Source organism: Electrona antarctica, assembly GCF_951216825.1.
Source record: "Electrona antarctica genome assembly, chromosome: 16".
Taxonomy (NCBI): Eukaryota; Metazoa; Chordata; class Actinopteri; order Myctophiformes; family Myctophidae; genus Electrona; species Electrona antarctica.
This window is the reverse complement of record NC_136797.1, coordinates 37,374,651-37,393,370: the sequence shown is the minus strand read 5'-3', so window position 1 is coordinate 37,393,370 and position 18,720 is coordinate 37,374,651. Positions and strand designations below refer to the sequence as shown.

Sequence of the window (18,720 nt, the reverse complement as noted above, 5' to 3'; positions counted from 1 at the left end):
GACACTTCGACACTAACATAGGGGGAGCAAGGGATCGATCCGGGAACCTTCCGATTCCCAAGCCACCACTCTATCTCCTGAGCCACACAGATATATATATTAATGTTTTCACCATACCAAAGATTAACAATGCACCAGCCATAAACCATTGAAATGAAGATATTTATTTTGTAGTTCACCTCTCCATTACACCATCTACAGTATATACAGAATGTTTCTATAAGAGACACGTCATCATTCACCTACTGATTTATTGCTACAAAGTATAAATGTCCTTTGGGGGTTAGTTGTACTGTACAATATACCATCAAAAGCTGGTAAAAAATATCTGTTGGAATAAAGCCGTCACATGTGGGTGTGACCTTATCATTAAAAGGCATAGCATGTAAACTTGCCCTGTGTTTACAGCACATGACATAACAGTGCGTGTGTGTGTGTGTGTGTGCGTGCGTGCGTGCGCGCGCACGCACGCACGCACACACACACTTATACCAATCATTTCCAGTGGTGTAAAGTAACTAAGTAGACATTTACTTAAATACTGAATTATTTGTAGTTTACTTGAGTATTTCCAATTTCCAATACTTTTACTCCACTGCATCTCAGATCGAAATATTTAATTCCACTGAATGTATTTGAAAACTTTAGTTACTTCATAGATTTTGATTATAACTACAAAATATATACTAAACACTTCAGTACTATATATCTCGGCCATTTGCAACACATTGAGAGCTTGTAGTTCTGCTATTTTCAAAGGATTTTCATACATTTGAAAACTTTAAATGGGACATTCTGCACAATGAGTACTTTTACTTTTGGTACTTTAAGTACATTTTAAAGCCAATACTTTTGTACTTTTACTCAAGCAAATGATGAATCCCAGACAGAGCATGTCTATATTGCAGTATTGATACTTTGATACTAAGTACATTTAGGCCTCACTCAGACCTTTACTGCATTGCTGTATGCTTGTTGGATGAATGTTGTGTAGTGTCATGGCCGCCCCAATGCATTTCCAATGGGAGTCACATGGTTTGACACAACATTTGTGTTGTATGAGGGGGAGGGGCGCAGTCGAAACACAGCCGAAAGCCATACAACAGCTTGTAGTCCAAAATGTGGACTACAAACCATGTGACTTCCATTGGAAATGCATTGGGGCAGCCATGACACTACACAACATTCATCCAACAAGCATACAGCAATGCAGTAAAGGTCTGAGTGAGGCCTTTAGTACTTCTTCCACCACTGGTCATTTCCTCCTGCACCAGCAGTTCAACAGCCACTGGAGCAGTGTAGTGGTGTTTACCTGCAGTACACACATCGCCCTCTCGCTGGGTTTTGGTGTTTTCGCTGGTTGTTTGGTGGCCCCAAAAATGTAGCCAAAAATCTACCAAAACATACAGTGAAAATGCCCCAAAAACAGTGGCGTGTTTCTGCCGGTCAACACCACCACACTACTCCAGTCCAGTTGTTGATAATGTCTGGCGTAGAGGGAAATTATTGGTTAAAAAAAATAAATGTATGTATGGTTAGGTAAACACAGGGCAAAGTCACACATACTATGTCATTGAACAGAAACATATCTGTATGAATAACTGCTATATATTCTGTACATGTCTGCACATGAATAAATGCTATATATATTATGTACATGTCTGCACATGAATAAATGCTATATATTCTGTACATCACAGCTACCATACACGTAAAACCCACTACTCCCTCAAAGCCCTTTAAACAGTAATAAGGCCCTGATGAACTCCTTAAATCACTATGCATTTTCTTTGCACCTTTGCAAGCAACATGACATAATTTACGATGAAGCAGGATTGCATACAGGTACATTAGGCAGTGGTGGACGATTACAAAGTAATAACTTTCAAATAGGGATGTCCCGGTACGATCCCGATACCAAAATGTCTGCGTTAGCCGATACCGATACCAGTGTTGTGATCTCGTGTTGTGTTTATAGCTGTCTATCTTGTGTTGAGTTTATAGCAGACTCCTCACTAATATGGTGCACTTGCAGTTTGGGCAACTCAAAAGCAAACTCCACATGCCCCAACATTTTATTTATCTCCCATAGTGTCAAGCCCTTACCCCTGTGTCGGATCGGCGGTTAGACTGGCCTATTCACCGATACCGATATGACAAATAAGGGCCGATACCGATACTTTTCCGATACAGTATCAAGACATCTCAGGGACATCTCTATTTTAATACAGCAATGCATTAGAACATATATACTTTTTTAACGCAAGTACTCCAGTACTTTAACTCAAGTATATTTGATCAGGACAGGAGTATTTATACTTTGACTCAAGTTACTGGGGTTGAGTACCTTGTCCACCACTGATGTTAAGTAACATTCAATAGCCGTTTAGCTTGAACTAAACTAAAAAAACAGAAGCTATTATTGTTAATGTTTGTTCAGAGGCGAATTCTAGCCTGGTATATGCATTTATATGGATATAGACATCTTTCCAGAATCATGGTATTAGTTTTAATTGTCTTAAATTAAAACTGAGGTATTGTGCACACGGATGGCTATTACAGTGACGAGGCTAGCTGCTAGCATGTGTACATGATCATTACGATCATTTAAAACATTACCATACCTGATACACTTTTTCCCCCACAACTTGAAAGTACATTTCCCATTACGAGAGGGAGGGGAAATGTAATGTTGGGAAAAAAGGGTGCCAAGACATTCAAAAAAATTCAAAAAAAGATTACGTTTTGAAAAAGAAAAAGCAATATCATTGCTTATAAAAAAAAAGAGAAAAAAAGGAAAAGAAAACACATTCTTCTCCAAAGCGGGATCAACGGTTTTTTTCTTCTTTTACTTTCAAAATTTCTATCCCACGATTTTGCAACCCATGTTTTCACCCAGTGTCAATTATCTAATGTAATCCTGGGTGCTACACTTCCTCTGCCAACCTGGGGGGCAGCAGACTGACCTCATGCTTCCTTTAACAGTGTAAAAATGTCTACACTAATGACGCTCTGGGTTTTTGCCACGTAAATATATTACCAAGTGATCAAAATTATACGAATAAAACTGTAAAGCGGTGGTTCTCAACCTTTAGTCTGGATCAGGGCCCGAATAGAACATCTGGAAAGTGTCCATGGCACACAGGCATTTTCAGAGCATGTGCATTAGTTTATATAATTATTATATTATCAATAAAATCATACCGTTTTGCCAATTATTGGGGGTGAGGGGGGGGTCCAATTGCAATATCGTCACGGCCCACAGGTTGAGAACCACGGCTCTGAATACCGTTTCCAAAATAAAATGACGAGCGGATGAACGGTGCCATTTATGCAGATTGATCAAAGCGGACAGACAGACACTCTGCAGCCATGGAGTTGTAAACATAATCTGAGGGGGAGGTAGGGGCTCCCCCTGGTGGTAGCCTTGAGGAACAGCCAACGCTAAATGTCCCGTTTGTTATTTTTTCCCCAGACAGACAGACACTCTCGCTAACCTCACGGAGGTTTTTCTTTTTAAGTGTTTGTTTTTTAGTGGTCGCCGTTGGTGATGGCATCCGTGGAGCCAGGCATGCGAGGCATCTTCTTAGCGGGACTGGGCATGTGCTGGAGAGGAAAGGAGAGAGAAGACATTAGCAACTCGGGCTGTCACCATTACACATTTAAGTTGTCGATTAATCGTCACACAAATTAACGATTTAACTCGTGGCGTTGAACATATGAATGAAGAATACATTTGTTTGCCTGATTATATATATATATATATATATATATATATATATATATATATATATATATATATATATATATATCACAGGGCAGATATGACAAACAACTGAAATATACAAAGAAATGACTGACATTCATTATTTTTATACTTACAAAACATTGAGGAAATTGCAGATCTACAAGCTTACAGCGTTGTAGATCTGCAATTTCAGCTTTTTTTAATGCATGAAAAGTTTTCAACATGGTGTAACCTCTGTGCCCAGAGTCACATTGTTTCTATGAATTTTTTTTTGCAATGTTCCATTTTGATGTACTTCATTATTTTCTACCAATCCACTGGTCTATGAGATTTTGCTATTTATCCTCTGGACTATATGCTACAAGAAGCCAGTGAGATGCATGTGTTGCTATGGCAACAATCAATGATTGGGAAGCCCCACCCAAGGCTCACCTAGCCTGATTGAGTGATGGGCATTGGGCAATCAGAATGTTTGGGCCACCTGGAGAGTTTGACTCAGTCCAGAGTGGAGGTGAACAGAGTGAGACAGACAGTCTACTGAGAAGCAAGAAGATTTATTATTCAATTCAGTTATTCAATTTGGATCTTTTTGGATATCTACCTTTGGATAAGAACAACGTTATGTGGAGTACCTTTCCTGGATATTGGATTTCTAAAGGACCAGAGGAGTTTAATAGGCAATTCACACTGAGACGGACTGAATCCGTTTCATTGGAACCGTTTCCGAATACGGTTGCCTGGTCCCCAATGGCCATGATTCACATCACCGGACACTGACCATCAACTCTGCGACATTGTCTCCAATAAATCCAGACACACATTGCATTGCCTCTTCTTTGGCTCTTTGCCGTTATACTATTTCACTGTCAGCCTGCCTGCTATTCACTGTGTCAGTCAGTTCTGTGCTCCAGTGTCGTGTTTGATATTAGTTTGCTATGGATTCTACTTTAGCATTATTATTATTTTGTTTTACTTTGGAAACTATGCCAAGCAAAGCCCAAGAGCCACGTGTAGTCCGCAGAATAAGATCAGCGCGTACTGCGGTGCTGCGCGTATACGCAGATTCAACAGGAGACGGGCGGCGTTGAGAAATGCGCTGGTGTTACGCATCATGCAGCATCTGTGTGTTTTATTTGTTGACACTTGGCTCGTCGACTTAAAAAAAACAATCCACTTCCTTATTTAGGTACGCATGCATTCACATTGGAACGAACCGTATCTGAATACACTTCAACGGTCCAGAGACCCGCCCCCCATGCGGTCTCGGGGGCGGTTGGGCAATCCGTTCCCGGGAACGGTACACATCATTCACACTACCACAACATCTGCCAAGTGGTCCCGAGTGCGCACCCGGGACCATAGTGTGAATCGCCCCTAAGGGTGGTCAGAGGAGACTGGCCACACTCGGTGCATACTGTACATATGTATTATAGCACTGTTGCGCCATAGACCTGTCCTAGAGGATGGTAACAATCATAGAGGAAAACGTGTGACCGTACCTCGGTGGTCGAGTTGAGCAGCGCTGCTTCGGGGTGTCCGTTCTCCTTGTCGTGGGAGCGCCGGGCGTACGTCCTGCGGTGCTTCTCGTCGATGCGCGTCAGGTACCATGTCCCTGGGAAGAGCTCGTCCACTGGGCTCTGCGGTACGTAGCTGGCTGCAGACAGGAGAGAACATAGAACCTTTAAAACCTGCGCTACGTAGCTACCTGCAGACAGGAGAGAACATGGAACCTTTAACTCGACAAGACCAAAGTTTATTGATACCGGGTCTCAATATATTTGTTATAGAGTTTGTAATGGCCTCAGGTTTCGAGCTCCATCCCTATACCGTACCCAGGTGGTAGGTCCCTTCTTTTTTTTCTTTTTTTTAAAGAATTTTTTTTGCGGCTTACGCCTTTTATTGGTTTTCGAAGGGACAGACAGTAGGCCGACAGGAAACGGGAGAGAGATGGGGGAAGACATGCAGTAAAGGCCGTGTCGGGCTCGGGAGTCGAACCCGCGGCACACTGCGACTGGATTACCAGTCGGGTGCACAGACGGTTACGCCACCGCCTGGGCGGTAGGTCCCTTCTAACTAGTGGTGTGAGTAACAGAACCATACCCAAACAGGTGGTGGGTCTCCTAACTAGTGCAATGGTTCTCAGGTTTTATAGTTTAGTTTTATAGTTTTTATACTATAAAACTGGTCATACATTGGCCAAATTGTCAATAAGAAAGAGGCAATAAATGTGAAAATAGCCGATCTACAAGCTCACGTGAGATTGGCTATTTTCACAATATTTATCTGTGGAACTGATTCAAACTAAATGTAATGCCTCAACTCCTACATTCCAAGTGCTTGTCAGGCTGTGGGGGGTCCCCAGTTCAAATATGATTATTTTGGGGAGTCCCCAGGACCCCAGTTCAAATATGATTATGTTGGGGGGCCACGGCCTGAAACTGCTGAGAACCACGGAACTAGTGGTGTGAGTGTGAGCTTCATGGCAACGGCACCGTACCCAGGTGATGGGTCTCCTCTCGTAACTTCATGTTCTCAGCGAACACGGCCGGAGACACCTTCCTCCGTGAGTCAAGGCGATCTTTCAGGTCGATGAGGCTGGCCACCAGCTTGTCCAACTCAGAGCCTGCACATAAAAATACATGCAATAAGCCATCACATTTTACAGAATTACACATTAAGACCTGAGGCCGATTTTACAAATGTCTCCTAAATCCTAACAGTTTTCTGAAAAACGTTATGTATCTATATCATTGGTTCTGAAATGTTTTCATGTCATGGCAGACCCCCAAAATTATGTATCTGGCCGCAGACCTCAGTCTCAAAATATTTTGTTCCAATATTTTTGCACCCAGAAGCAAAGGTTTGAGTTAAAAATGTTAAAGAGATAGCCCTAAATGACCTTCTCTGTAGCTCTGAGTGTACAAATGGAACCAAATGAGTGGGTCCATTTGTACACTCAAGGAGTTATGGGCGTTCTTGAAAATTAAAACGTTTGAGAACCACTAGTACGAGGTGGACTAAATCAGTCATACTGTACATATTCTGAAGAAAACCTGAAGACTGACATTCAGTTATACAGTAATTGGGTCCTATGATCAAAATATGAACATCATAATGGTGTCTTCTAAAAACAAAATTAGTCCACGGACGAGGCCAAGTCTTGCCACAGACACCTCGGGGTCGAGTTGGGTCGTTTTGGGTACAAGAATGTCATCTGTGGTGGTGAACTCACCAGGCGTGCAGTCCTGCGTCACGGTGACAGAGTAGAGCGTAGCGGCGAAACCAGAACCATAGGAGAACAGACCGATTCTCTGACCCGACAACTGCTGCAGGGTGTGTCTGGTGGGAACAACGCAAGACAGGATATAGTCACGCGTCAACAACTCCAAGTCAGAGCTTATCCTATTGTCTATCTATTTTTAAACTGTGTTGTTTTAAACAGAACCAAATGCAACATCGTTTTGTATCGGCGATACAACTGTGAATGACACATTTGAACTTGAAAGGGTTCTGTAAGTGTAAGGGTCCATTTGGTTATATTTGTGTACATGTAAACAACAGAGCCTATTAATGGGCAAATGGTTGTGATTTATTGTTTATTGTTTGCCATTTGATTGATTGATTAACATGACTTGTCTTCCCAGACATATCACAACCATTCGCCCATTTCCACCGCAAGTTGCCTCAGTTGTCCAACGTGCCACAAGTTAAACCTAGGTCACATTCACACCTGTAGTTCATAGTTTGGTCTGTACTGCGAGCGCAAACTCTTTACTTTAATGCGATATTTTGCAAATGTACGATGGAATCCAATCGCCTGCTCCACTCTCTTGCTACATACCCTGTACACTGCAGTGCTTTTGGAGGTAGTAGTACCTCATCTTAAGATAACTACTGACCGAAAATAGCCGATCTACAAGCTCACAACACGTTGCGCTGCAATTCTCGGTGCGCAGCATGCTTTCGCAAAAGACATCCTGGCTTCTATGGAATCCAAATGACTGAAATCAGTCGTGGCGACTGAGAACTTTAATCCATGTAGTACAGAGGAGGTAGTAGTACGTACTGTGCTAGTACAGAGGAGGTAGTAGTACGTACTGTGCTAGTACAGAGGAGGTAGTAGTACGTACTGTGCTAGTACAGAGGCGAGGCATCCGTACACAGATGGCGTGTACATGTTTCCGTTCTGATTGGAGACCAGCAGGGAGAGTTTGGTCTTCTGCTCAAACAGCTCAGCGCTGGCCTTCATGAACGCCTTCTCCACTTCACGGTCGAAGTACGTCTCCTCGGGCTTCACCTCCCTGAGGGACGAACGCACACATACAAATTATTTTTTTAGTAGTAATATAGTAGTATATCATGCACAGCATACATCCTCTGCTATGCTCACGCACCTTTTTATATCTTATCTCAGGCACCATGTAAACTACATATGCTATCTGTATGCATCTTTTTGGTTAACCTGTTGGTATACTGTGTATTTTCTCCTGCTCTTATTCCACTTCCATCTTCTAACAAAAACTAAAAAATAGTGGTGTGCATGAAAAAAGAAATTCACCCACTTTGTTACCCCTGTAAATCTGTGATGTGACAATAAAAGCTTATTCTGATTCTGCAGTAGTACTGCAGCAGTACCCTCATCTCACCACAGGGTGTCTCCCTTGTCCTTTATTTACGTAGCCAATGATGCATTGTCTCCACCAGGCCGAAGGCATGGGGAGAGAGTATGTTTTGCACTCCGTCCGTTTGTCCGTCTGTTACCAGCTAATCTCCGGCACCATTGGCCCGATAATAATATCTGGGACTTATATAGCGTTTTTCATAACACTCAAAGACGCTTCACATGTGTGGGGGCCGGGGGGGGAAACAAGAAAAGGACAACTTTATTAGAAAAAACAATTAAGAGTGAAACCAATAAAAAAACATGGCAGGTAACGTTGGAAATGCGATTTTGAACAGGTGGGTTTTCAGTGCGGTTTTGAAGGTTGGAAGTGAGGGGGAGTCCCGATCCATGCCAAACTTTGCACACACACTCCCTAGATGCCAATGATGAACCTCTGACCAAAGATTTCCAGAAGGGCCTGTTATAGCGCCACCAGGAGGCCAACGTTTGTAAAAAACAAATTGCCATTACTCCTCCAGATTTTGTCCAAAAATCCCACAAATCGTTACACAGTATCTCTATAGTCATGTGCTCAAGACGGATCTGTCCGATATTTCATATTCCATCCTAATTGGCTAACATTGGCTTTCAAAGTTTGCAGGACTAGCCCATTTTGAACAAAAAGCCTCAAATCATGAACGCAGCATGCAATTTACATGAAATCTTTCACTCACTTTCCTACTAGGCTGAGGAATATATCTCACCCTGTCTGTTAAAGCGCCACCAACAGGTGGATTTTTGCAAAACACACACAAAATGCCTGAGTCAAATCATCCAATTTCCATCAAAGGCGTAAGAACAAATGGCACCCTTTTCACATTGGCCTATTATAGCGCCACCAGGAGGCCACAACCTGATCTGCCCTGGTGGAGACCTGTGCCCCGAGGGGCACTTTTTCTAGTTTGGAGTGTTTATTTCTCTGAAAATAAATATTCACATTGCTATGGAACCTAATTTTACTGGTTCTGTTCAAAATGGGCATTCAATGTTTACAGTATGCATGTTTGAACGACTTGGTTCCATACAGAGTATCACATAGTAGTTTGTTCTGTGGCTGTCAAAATGAGTGTGACTAATGTTGAATTAGGAGATCCTGACTTCCGAAAATATGAATGAGGTCAATTTGAACGCCCATAGGACAAGCCAGGCAAGTGCTTGGCGGCTTAAAGGGCCTTTCAAACGTGAAGCGATATAACGCGCCTATAGTTAATTTTCAATGAGACCTGCGTTTTTGCAAGGAGAAGTCGCGGTGCGACAACGCAAGCGTATTTATGTGAGCGCGGTCCCGTGAATTTGTTGCGCGCGTGCTCGTTTCGTGCACACGCCCGCGACTCACCAGACCTGGATTCTGTTTAGCTATCTTTTACAGCGGCAGCGTCCGTGACCTAATGCATATCAAATGAGGAGTCATTGACATTACAAAACTACATTGTTTTTTTTTTTTCTCATATTGTCAAATCATAGTGTCTGTACAAAACACATGTATTGCAAAAGAAAATTATTCTAAATGCCTATTCATACTAAATTTTTAGGTGACCACCGAAAACTACAAAATGACGTCACTCGGTGGTGGTAAGAAACTCACCGCTCACCCCAAACACATCTCTCTTGTAATTACCAAAAGTTGGTCACCTTAAAATCAGATATTGTCCGTTACTTCAAGACTTGGTTATCTGTACTTACTTGTATATTACATAATGAAGAGAATACGATATGACGTGGACAAATCAAGCAAGGTTTATGATATCTGGCAGCCAATTTTAGATCATCTTGCTCAAATGTAATTTGGTAGTTAGTTGTACATGCCTTACCCTTTCCACATACTCTTTATCTAGCAGTGTAACTCATTGTAATGGCCATCATTGTTTTGTCTTTTTATCTAGCAGTGTGGGTCCGTACGCTTTTCTGACTCGCCAACAGTCCGACATGCGGGAAACGACCGGATTAAGGTTGGCGAACATGCGTTAAGGTTGGCGAACATGTGCTGCTCCGTGCTTGTGGTTTGAGCACCCAGCAGTGTAACTCATTGTAATGGCCATAATTGTTTTGAAACAATGGCCCGTTTCATGACACGATATACAGTATACTGTACAGTACCTGAAGGCCTCCAGGCCAGCGAAGGGGCCCGTCTGGGTGTCGGGGTCGGGGTGTCCCAGGAAGTCGTTGAGCATGAGGCGGGCCAGAGACTTCTGCACCAGCTTACAGTATGGAGAGTGGAACACCACAAAGCCAAAGTCCTCCAAGGTGAAGCGTCTGTCTAGGCCCTCTGAAAACAAACCAACCAGCCAACGTTAAACTCGATCGATTTGCCACTCAACTTCACGCATGTGCATACCCTATACCAGGGGTATTCAACTAGATTAGGTCGGGGGCCACAACTGTAGAATGATTGTGTGTGGAGGGCTGCACAGCGTGCGTGCAAAGCGCAATTTTTTGGGGATTCTACAAATGCATTTTGTGTCAAACACAAATATCTATGTAGGCTAATACATTTGTTCACAGTATGAGCACAGGGTGAAATGTCTATACAAGTATATGCTATACCTTAGAATAGACCTATTTGACAGAACGAGCGTCAACGAGCACTAGCTGAAAATACAAACACACACACACACACACACAGACTGCAGGAGTCTGTCTAATTTCTCTCCAAGAGTACTGTCATTATGATAATCTAGCACTTTATATATCGCACACATCATAGCTGTAACTTTCTCTCTTAAAAAAAATATATATTTTATTTTTTTATTTATTCCAAGGGCCACTAGGGGGCGCTCAGCGGGCCGCATTTGGCCCGCGGGCCGCCAGTTGAATAGCCCTGCCCTATACTATACTAGTGGGTGTTGTGTTTCACCTCGTTGCCACTGCGTGTGGATCTTCTTGCGGTACACAGAGTAGCATCGGTCCAAGGCACTGAGGTAGCATTCGATGGACAGCTTTCCGTCCACCACCGGGTACTCTGACAGCATGTCTGGTTTGTAGAAGTCGTAGGCGTGCTGCATGTGTGTCGCCCGCAGGCCTGCGGAAAAAACACGGTACATCCGATAAAATGTTTCATTTCCATTTCATAAGGGTTCAGCTGGTGTGGTGCGCAGTATTGATTTTGTCTACTAAAACTATGGCGGAAATGTAGGCAAGTGATTTTATGCTTGGTTGCATGCTGAAAATAGCAGATCTACAAGCAAATTAGCCATTACGAAGCCATCGAGGCCTGCCAAAATATATTTTAGTCGACTAAATCAACTGTAGATTTAGTTGACTAAGCTTTTATGATTTTTAGTAAACTAAAACTTCTAGGAAGTTAGTCCTAGAAAGACTAAAAGTAAATCAAACAGTAGTGTGGTCTGTGGTGCATGGACAAGGGCTACATCTATCTATGTTCTTAGCGATAATTCAGTTACTCTAATAATCAAAACGCACATTTTATTATATATGAAAAACTCAAGCATTATTTTATGCTTCGTCACACAGCAGTGTCGTGCAAAAGTAGTTAAAATAGATGATCTACAAGCTCAACACCATTAAAAATATTGTAATTGCTATTGCTATGTTGAAAGCTTTTTGCCTATTAGATTATCAATCGATTGTTATAAAATTATCAATAATATTTTTATAAATTGCTTAAATCAATTAGTTCGATTAACTTATTGAATACAATGGACCACAAGCTTTGGACTGTACTACTATCCTTGTCTGGAACTACACATCCCGAAATCAGAGTAAGGAAGCTGCATTTCCGTTCACAAAATAAAATGTATTTTAAAATGTCTTCATTTATTTATTTTTTATTTCCATTTCTGCTAAGTATCAAGCTATATAATATATGCTTAGATGATTTCGATTTACATTAGGATAAATTTGAGCGACTGTAAAGACAAAACGGAAGTGGTGAGGAGGGTGCACTTCCGCTTTATATTTTACTCATGATAGAGCTTCCGTTCTCCAGACTGTATGACGGAAGCATTCGAAAATTGCGAGAGGCAACAGTCTGGCCACACGAGATTAATAAAGTATTAAATCAATCAATTTGTTGCACCCCTAGTGTGTGGACTGACCTCGGTCGAAGATGAGAGGAGCGTCGGGTCCCACCAGCATGGCCACCGCTCCGGCGCCCCCTGTAGGCCGGGCGCTTCCTGTGGCGTAGACGGCGATGTCCCCTGCTACCACCAGAGCATAGCGGCCTAGACCCGCACAACATAAAGAGGACACAATATCTTAGGTTCTACCACCAGAGCATAGCAGCATAGACCCGCACAACATAAAGAGGACACAATATCTATAGTTCTACCACCAGAGCATAGCGGCCTAGACCCACACAACAGAGAGGACACAATATCTTTCTTTTAGCATTTACATAACACCTTTTGCAAATTCCCTCCTTTCTCAGTGACAATGTTCTGACAATTTACTGACAATCCACTGTCTTGCCAACGGCATGACATGTGAAGTTCTCAAATGGCACATCTGTACTTTGCAAAAAATAGCAAGAAGCATCCGTCTTTAATTCTCACCGTCCCAGGAGCTGGACTCCACCCAGTTAACAGCGTTGAAGAGCGCGGCGGTGCCGCCATAGCAGGCGTTGGTGGTGTCGATGCCCTCCACGTCGGTGTTGCCACACTCCTCGAACAGCTGCATGAGCACCGTCTTCACTGACTTTGACTTGTCCACGATGGTCTCCGTGCCCACCTCCAGGCGGCCCACGCTGTCGTACGGCAGCCGCCGGCGCTCCATCAGCCGCTGCACAGCCGTGAGGCAGAGCGAGTTGATGTCCTCGCGGTCGCCGCAGAAGCCCATGCGTGCCTGGCCCAGGCCCACCGTGTACTTGCCCGCCGAGGCGCCGTCGAACGTCTCCAGCTCCGCCTGGTCCACGTACTGCGAGGGGAAGTACACCTCCATGGCCAGGATGCCCACATCCTTGGGCCACTTGTTTGCCAGGCTGGCGGGCAGCGATCCAGGCATTGTCTGTAGTGCAGGGGGGGGAGAAAGAACAGAAATTCAAAATGTACTTGATTAAAAGTACAAAGATATTGATATAAAAATGTACTTGTACAAAAGGTATTGATATAAAAATGTACTTGAAGTGCCAAAAGTATTAAGTACTCATTATGCAGAATGTCCCATTTCCATGTATAAAATGAATATAATAGCAGATTGTGAGCATTGTGAGCTTGTAGCTCGGCTATTTTCAAATGGCCAAAATGATATAGGGCTGAAGTTGTTACTGTATGTTTCGTAATAATAATAAAAATCTAACCAAAAGCCATCAAATAATTGTAGTGGAGTAAAAAGTGTAATATTCGCCTCTAAGATGTAAATCAAAATACCTCAAAAGTGTACTCAAGTACAAGTTTACTTGAGTAATTGTACTTAGTTCACTTTACACCGCTAGTGGGGAAAAAGTGGGGTTTAAATATGGCCCTGCGTCGATGAGTTCAAATCAATATCACTGAAATCAATATCAATATCTCTGCTCTACGCTGCAATATTCCTAGAACCTGCATGGGCCTCTAGAACCTTGATATACGTATCCCAAGTGTCGCAGAGCTCAAACTACTACTAAAAGTGGTGAACGCGAGGCCTGATATTATGCATTTATTTAGCCATACGTCTGATCGGGTCATCCTGACGAAGCCATGACGTATCGACCATATCCTTATCTGGAGATACGCACCATCTACACCTAAATATGGTGTATGTATGATGACCAATCTGTCTGAGTCTGTTCATCATGGCGCTGTCTAGAATGCGTCGGACCGTGACGCCTGTCTCTAAGGCGTCAGCATACAAATTACAGTGTTTATTTAGGCATATTGATTGAGTTGCACTAGACACTCTAGCCTTAGGAGACATTGGCTTATTGGCCTGTATTCTCCCCAGGACAAATATTTGCGAGGACTCGGAGGTAGAGGAAAAATCATTTTGAATACATTTAAAACCAACACACCAATCTCTGGTCCAACTAATGCTCTGGACCAGAGCTATATGGGGTCCCCTCCCCTGGCACAAATGTTCAGATAAGGGTGGTCCACGGGGGGAGAGGGGGTCCCACTAAGAACTGTGGTGTTTTAGACAGTTGAGGTTGGAGGACAGGCTAGGGTGACACCACCATCAGAGCTAGTGAGCTGAGCGAGTAGGTCAAAGGTCACCCTGGTCCTGTGGCTCAAGGCTACGAGAAGAAACCTTTCACCTAGTTCCTGTTCTGCGAGTCTGACAGACAGACAGACACCACACCGAGGCTTCTAATCATTAACATCCATTCAGTATCACAAGTTAACACGACATTGTACAAAAACAGTGATTAATCAATGACATAACAAAATAACTCATGATCATCATGACACACATGCAAGCTTCCACTCCAGGCTAGCGTTAGCCTGTTTGTAAACATCGCGGGTAAGTATAGGCTAAACAACAAACGTTCAGATTCATTGATCAAGCCAGCGAGCCTGATCAACAAAAGTATTTCAATATTGATCACCGGAACCTTTCTACTGGCCCCGTTCCTGCGGTTCGATCGCCCAAATAATACGACTGTGGCTAGTGCGGCGACTCACATTACCCCAGTATAACACTGCAGGAACGGGCACCCAGCGACCTAGCGATCTGACGGCTCTAAACGGCCACATGTGGACCCGTGTGGATCGGGGGACACAGACCTGGCCGATGAGACGCTGATCGGAACCGGTTAATCGATGTTATTGATGATGATCGACGCTCTCCTCCAGTCCATTCACCAACCTTACTTCACTGACTCAGCCTGCCCGGTGTCACATCAAAATGCGTCCCCCAACAACACTAGCGAACTACTTTCGCTATTATGTAGTATGTGATATTATCTGCTTGAATTGGCTTCTACTCGAGCAAATAAAAACAGCATAATAACAGTAGTGGAGCACTAAAAGCTCGAATATTATATTTTATGAAAATAAGTAATACACATTTGTATTAAAGCATATAATAATAAAATAATCTGCTGCGACAAGGTTTTATTTTGTTATTTCTCCGACCACAAAAACAAACGTGGTTCCGCCAGGACAAAACACTGGCCGATCGACTAGCTTCCGCCTTGACATCCCATTCAAGTCAACACAACTTTTGAATCATCATCATTATTGACTCGACGTCTCGACAAACACTTCAGCTGGTGAACTGTAACTAGAAATAAAAATAGAAATGTATAGAAACGATCAACGATGTAAAACGTACGATATCATCGCTTATTATTAATAATAATAATACTCATTCGCTGCAGATCCTATTCGAATCAGCATGATTAACTTAAGGAATAATAGCCCCGTTTTTAAATGTTTCTATAATTATAAGCTATAATTGTACTACTGTAGCCTAAGTAAATTATTTCATCTCTGAAGGGGTACAAACGGAAGGGAACCAATGGACTCGCAAGCAATAAGGGTCCATTTGGTTCACACATTGAAGGATTTCACAAGTTGCAACTGCCTACAAATAAATAAACAGATCAATAAGTAAATAAATAATATGTAAATTAATTCACTCACCTTAAAAAGTTGAATGGTATCCTAAAAATAATAAAATAAAACAAACGTGTATGTTGTGATGATCCAGTTAAAACCTTTTAACGGGTATAATCTGTCGCTCAGTCTAAATCTATTTATAAGGACCTGAGTGGCCCGTGGCTCAGCCCCGCCCCGTCCCGCCCCTCCGTCCAATCAGCGTCTCCCGTCGCCAGTGGCGTAAAGTAACTAAGTACATTTACTCAAGTACTTCATATAGGAAAAAAAAGTTGTACCTTTACTAGACTAACTATAAGGGATTTCCACATTTCGGTACTTCTACACTACATTTCAGAGGCACATATTGTACATTTACTCCACTACAATTATTTGAATACTTTAGCTAGCCTACTTTTATTTGTAGATTTTGATTATTATTATTATAAAACATTACCCACTTCAGCCCAGCCATTTGAAATTGAAATAACGGATCTACAAGCTCACAATGCATTGTGATGAACACATTGAGCTTAATTGTATCTGCCATTTTCAAAAGATTGTATACATGTTGAACTTGTGAAACGGGACATATCTGCACAATGAGTACTTTCTACGTTTGTAGTATACATTTTGATAACACGTTTGTACTTTTTGAATTCCAGAATTCCAGAGTATTTCTAGTTTACATTGCGGTATTGATAATTTTACTTAAGTATAACATGATGTGAGTACTTTTTCCACCATGCACTGTCCACTCGTCGCCACCTCCTTCAAGATCAAAACAGTCGTGGCCCGCCCCCCGCCCCTTCTCTTCTCGCTCGCTCTCTCTCTCGTCCAATCGGCGTCGCGGACAGAAGAGGCCATGCGCCGTGGAGCGGCCCGGCCCGGCCAATGGGGAGAGGCCGACGGCATATGGTGAGAGAGGCTCCGCCAATCGGAGCGCCGCTGTGATTTTCTGTTCTGGCGAGGTGTGGGCCGAGCGGCTCACAATGAGGAAGATGATGATGGACCTGAGGCGTCGCCATGGCGACCGAGGGGGGAGGTGGAGGGGGCTCCTGTTGCTTCAAGGTTGCACTCAGTCTCACTGTCATACAGACTGTAAGAGACATGTCAGGTTATGGTATTAGTTACTATACACATTGTGTATGCATATCTTCTTTTTGTTTTACACTAAAGTAAAGGCCTTTATACAACATTTTATTTGATTAAAAGTACATGTTTCCCGACGTAATTCTAACCGCCACCCCTCACCCTTTGCCTTTTCATTTGAACATTTGTTTGCTTGCAAGCTTCAAGATCTACAAGCTTGTATGCTTAATGTTATGTATGTTATGTTATCTCTTATAGTACTGGACCGGTAGGCTTATATACATTACATTATAAGACAGGCAGACAGTGTATCTATATTACTGTAATATTAATATATTAGTTATATAATAGACTAATAATAGATTGATTGAAATATTTATTAACAGTTTGCAGAATTACAATACATTGCAAGCACAACTCAATACAAAAAACTGTTAACTGTGAGTGGACGACCAATAAAGCACTAGACCCGTTTACAAGAGGGTCCACCTTGTTCAATTCATCATAACATTTAGAGACATACAAATATACACTTCAATATAGCAAAAAAACAGGAAATCATCATCAAGGAGGAAAAGGGAAAAGAATACATACAGTGGGGAAAAGGGGGGGAATAGGGGGACTCTTAATAGAGAATAATTAGAGTTACTAATCCAATTAACTTTGAGTTATTAAATAACATATAGTATAATATATATAGAAATGTTTTGTAATAATTATCTAAATCTATACAACTAAAGTTTTCAAATAATTGCAGTGGAGTCAGAAAGTACAATATTTGCATCCGAGACGTGGTGGTTTAATCAAAAAAATCAAAAATATTCAAATATATTCTCTTTTTTTCCTCCAAGATTTCTGGAAAATAGCCGCCGGTGTGTATAGTGTTTAAAGTGGTTTAGCTGATAGATGCACATTTGGCTGGGGACCCCTGGCCAAATGTACACTTGTTCTGAGGCACTACTATGTATCACAAAACGTAAAATTAACCAAACAAACCTAAACAAATAACCAAATAATAGACAAAGACAGCAGAGGCAAAGAACTCCTCCCAAAGGACAATATTAATAAACAATATTACAATTTAAAACATACAAATACAATATAGGCAGCTCTTTACCTGAGATTAAGAGGGCCACATTAGGCCATGACGGCCACACTAGGCCATGACATCATCTGGTCCACGGTCAGACGCAGCACGACACTGAATGCGGGAGCTGAAGGGCCCTGCATGCAGTTCGCATACGAGGCCATGACTCAAGGCACCAATGGAGGTCACATGGTTTGACACAACATTGTGTTGTATGAGGGGGAGGGGCGCAGTCGAATGCGCCCCTCCCCCTCACACAACACAATGTTGTGTCAAACCATGTGACCTCCATTGGAAATGCATTGGGCGGCCATGACACAACACAGCATTGATCCAACGAGCACAGAGAATTGCATTAAAGGTGTGAGTGCACCCTAGGCCTACGACAGGTGGGGGGAAAGTAGCCTATCCCAGGGAATCTGGGATTCCCACCATCAATGCCTGCAAGATTAAGGAACACTCAGATTTTGCTCAGAACTTTACATTTACCAAAAAAATATGAAACTGTGTTGCATACCTAATACTTGCACCTAAGACGCAACACACCAGGCAACCACAAGTTCCACAACAAGCCAGCCAGCTACATTACTCTGATGGCTGGGTGGCTCCCTTTTATTCAGTCAGCAGGCAGGTGTCTCAGCTGTCCTGAATATGGGTGATG

The 18,720-nt window shown here is 42.6% G+C and overlaps 1 protein-coding gene across 4 annotated transcripts; it reads right to left on the bottom strand.

Annotated features, from left to right (window-relative positions):
• Positions 1 to 2,972: 2,972 nt before the first annotated feature.
• On the bottom strand, positions 2,973 to 18,234 carry hmgcs1 (3-hydroxy-3-methylglutaryl-CoA synthase 1 (soluble)). 4 transcript variants are annotated; one of them, XM_079525035.1, is made up of 11 exons: positions 18,090 to 18,234; positions 16,616 to 16,979; positions 12,923 to 13,373; positions 12,467 to 12,592; positions 11,266 to 11,430; positions 10,509 to 10,677; positions 7,879 to 8,049; positions 6,981 to 7,087; positions 6,246 to 6,371; positions 5,248 to 5,402; positions 2,973 to 3,606 (listed from the first exon to the last, which is right to left on the bottom strand). In XM_079525035.1, exons 2-11 carry the CDS (start codon positions 16,793 to 16,795, stop codon positions 3,532 to 3,534), a joined length of 1,725 nt encoding a protein of 574 aa, XP_079381161.1. In that variant the 5' UTR covers positions 16,796 to 16,979; positions 18,090 to 18,234; the 3' UTR covers positions 2,973 to 3,531. The 4 variants fall into 4 exon arrangements, with proteins under 4 accessions (XP_079381161.1, XP_079381164.1, XP_079381163.1 ...); XM_079525038.1 differs by lacking the exons at positions 16,616 to 16,979; positions 18,090 to 18,234 and adding an exon at positions 15,929 to 16,002; XM_079525037.1 differs by lacking the exons at positions 16,616 to 16,979; positions 18,090 to 18,234 and adding an exon at positions 15,068 to 15,169.
• Between the last annotated feature and the right edge of the window lie 486 nt (positions 18,235 to 18,720).

What these genes read in the sequence shown, in the direction of transcription:
- hmgcs1 (XM_079525035.1), bottom strand. Translation starts at nt 16,795, where the DNA reads ATGCCGTCGGCCTCTCCCCATTGGCCGGGCCGGGCCGCTCCACGGCGC. An exon ending in GGAGTCCAGCTCCTGGGACG is followed by an intron (nt 12,593 to 12,922) that starts GTGAGAATTAAA and finishes GTGCGGGTCTAG; the next exon opens with GCCGCTATGCTCTGGTGGTA. An exon ending in CCACACGCAGTGGCAACGAG is followed by an intron (nt 10,678 to 11,265) that starts GTGAAACACAAC and finishes GTTTGTTTTCAG; the next exon opens with AGGGCCTAGACAGACGCTTC.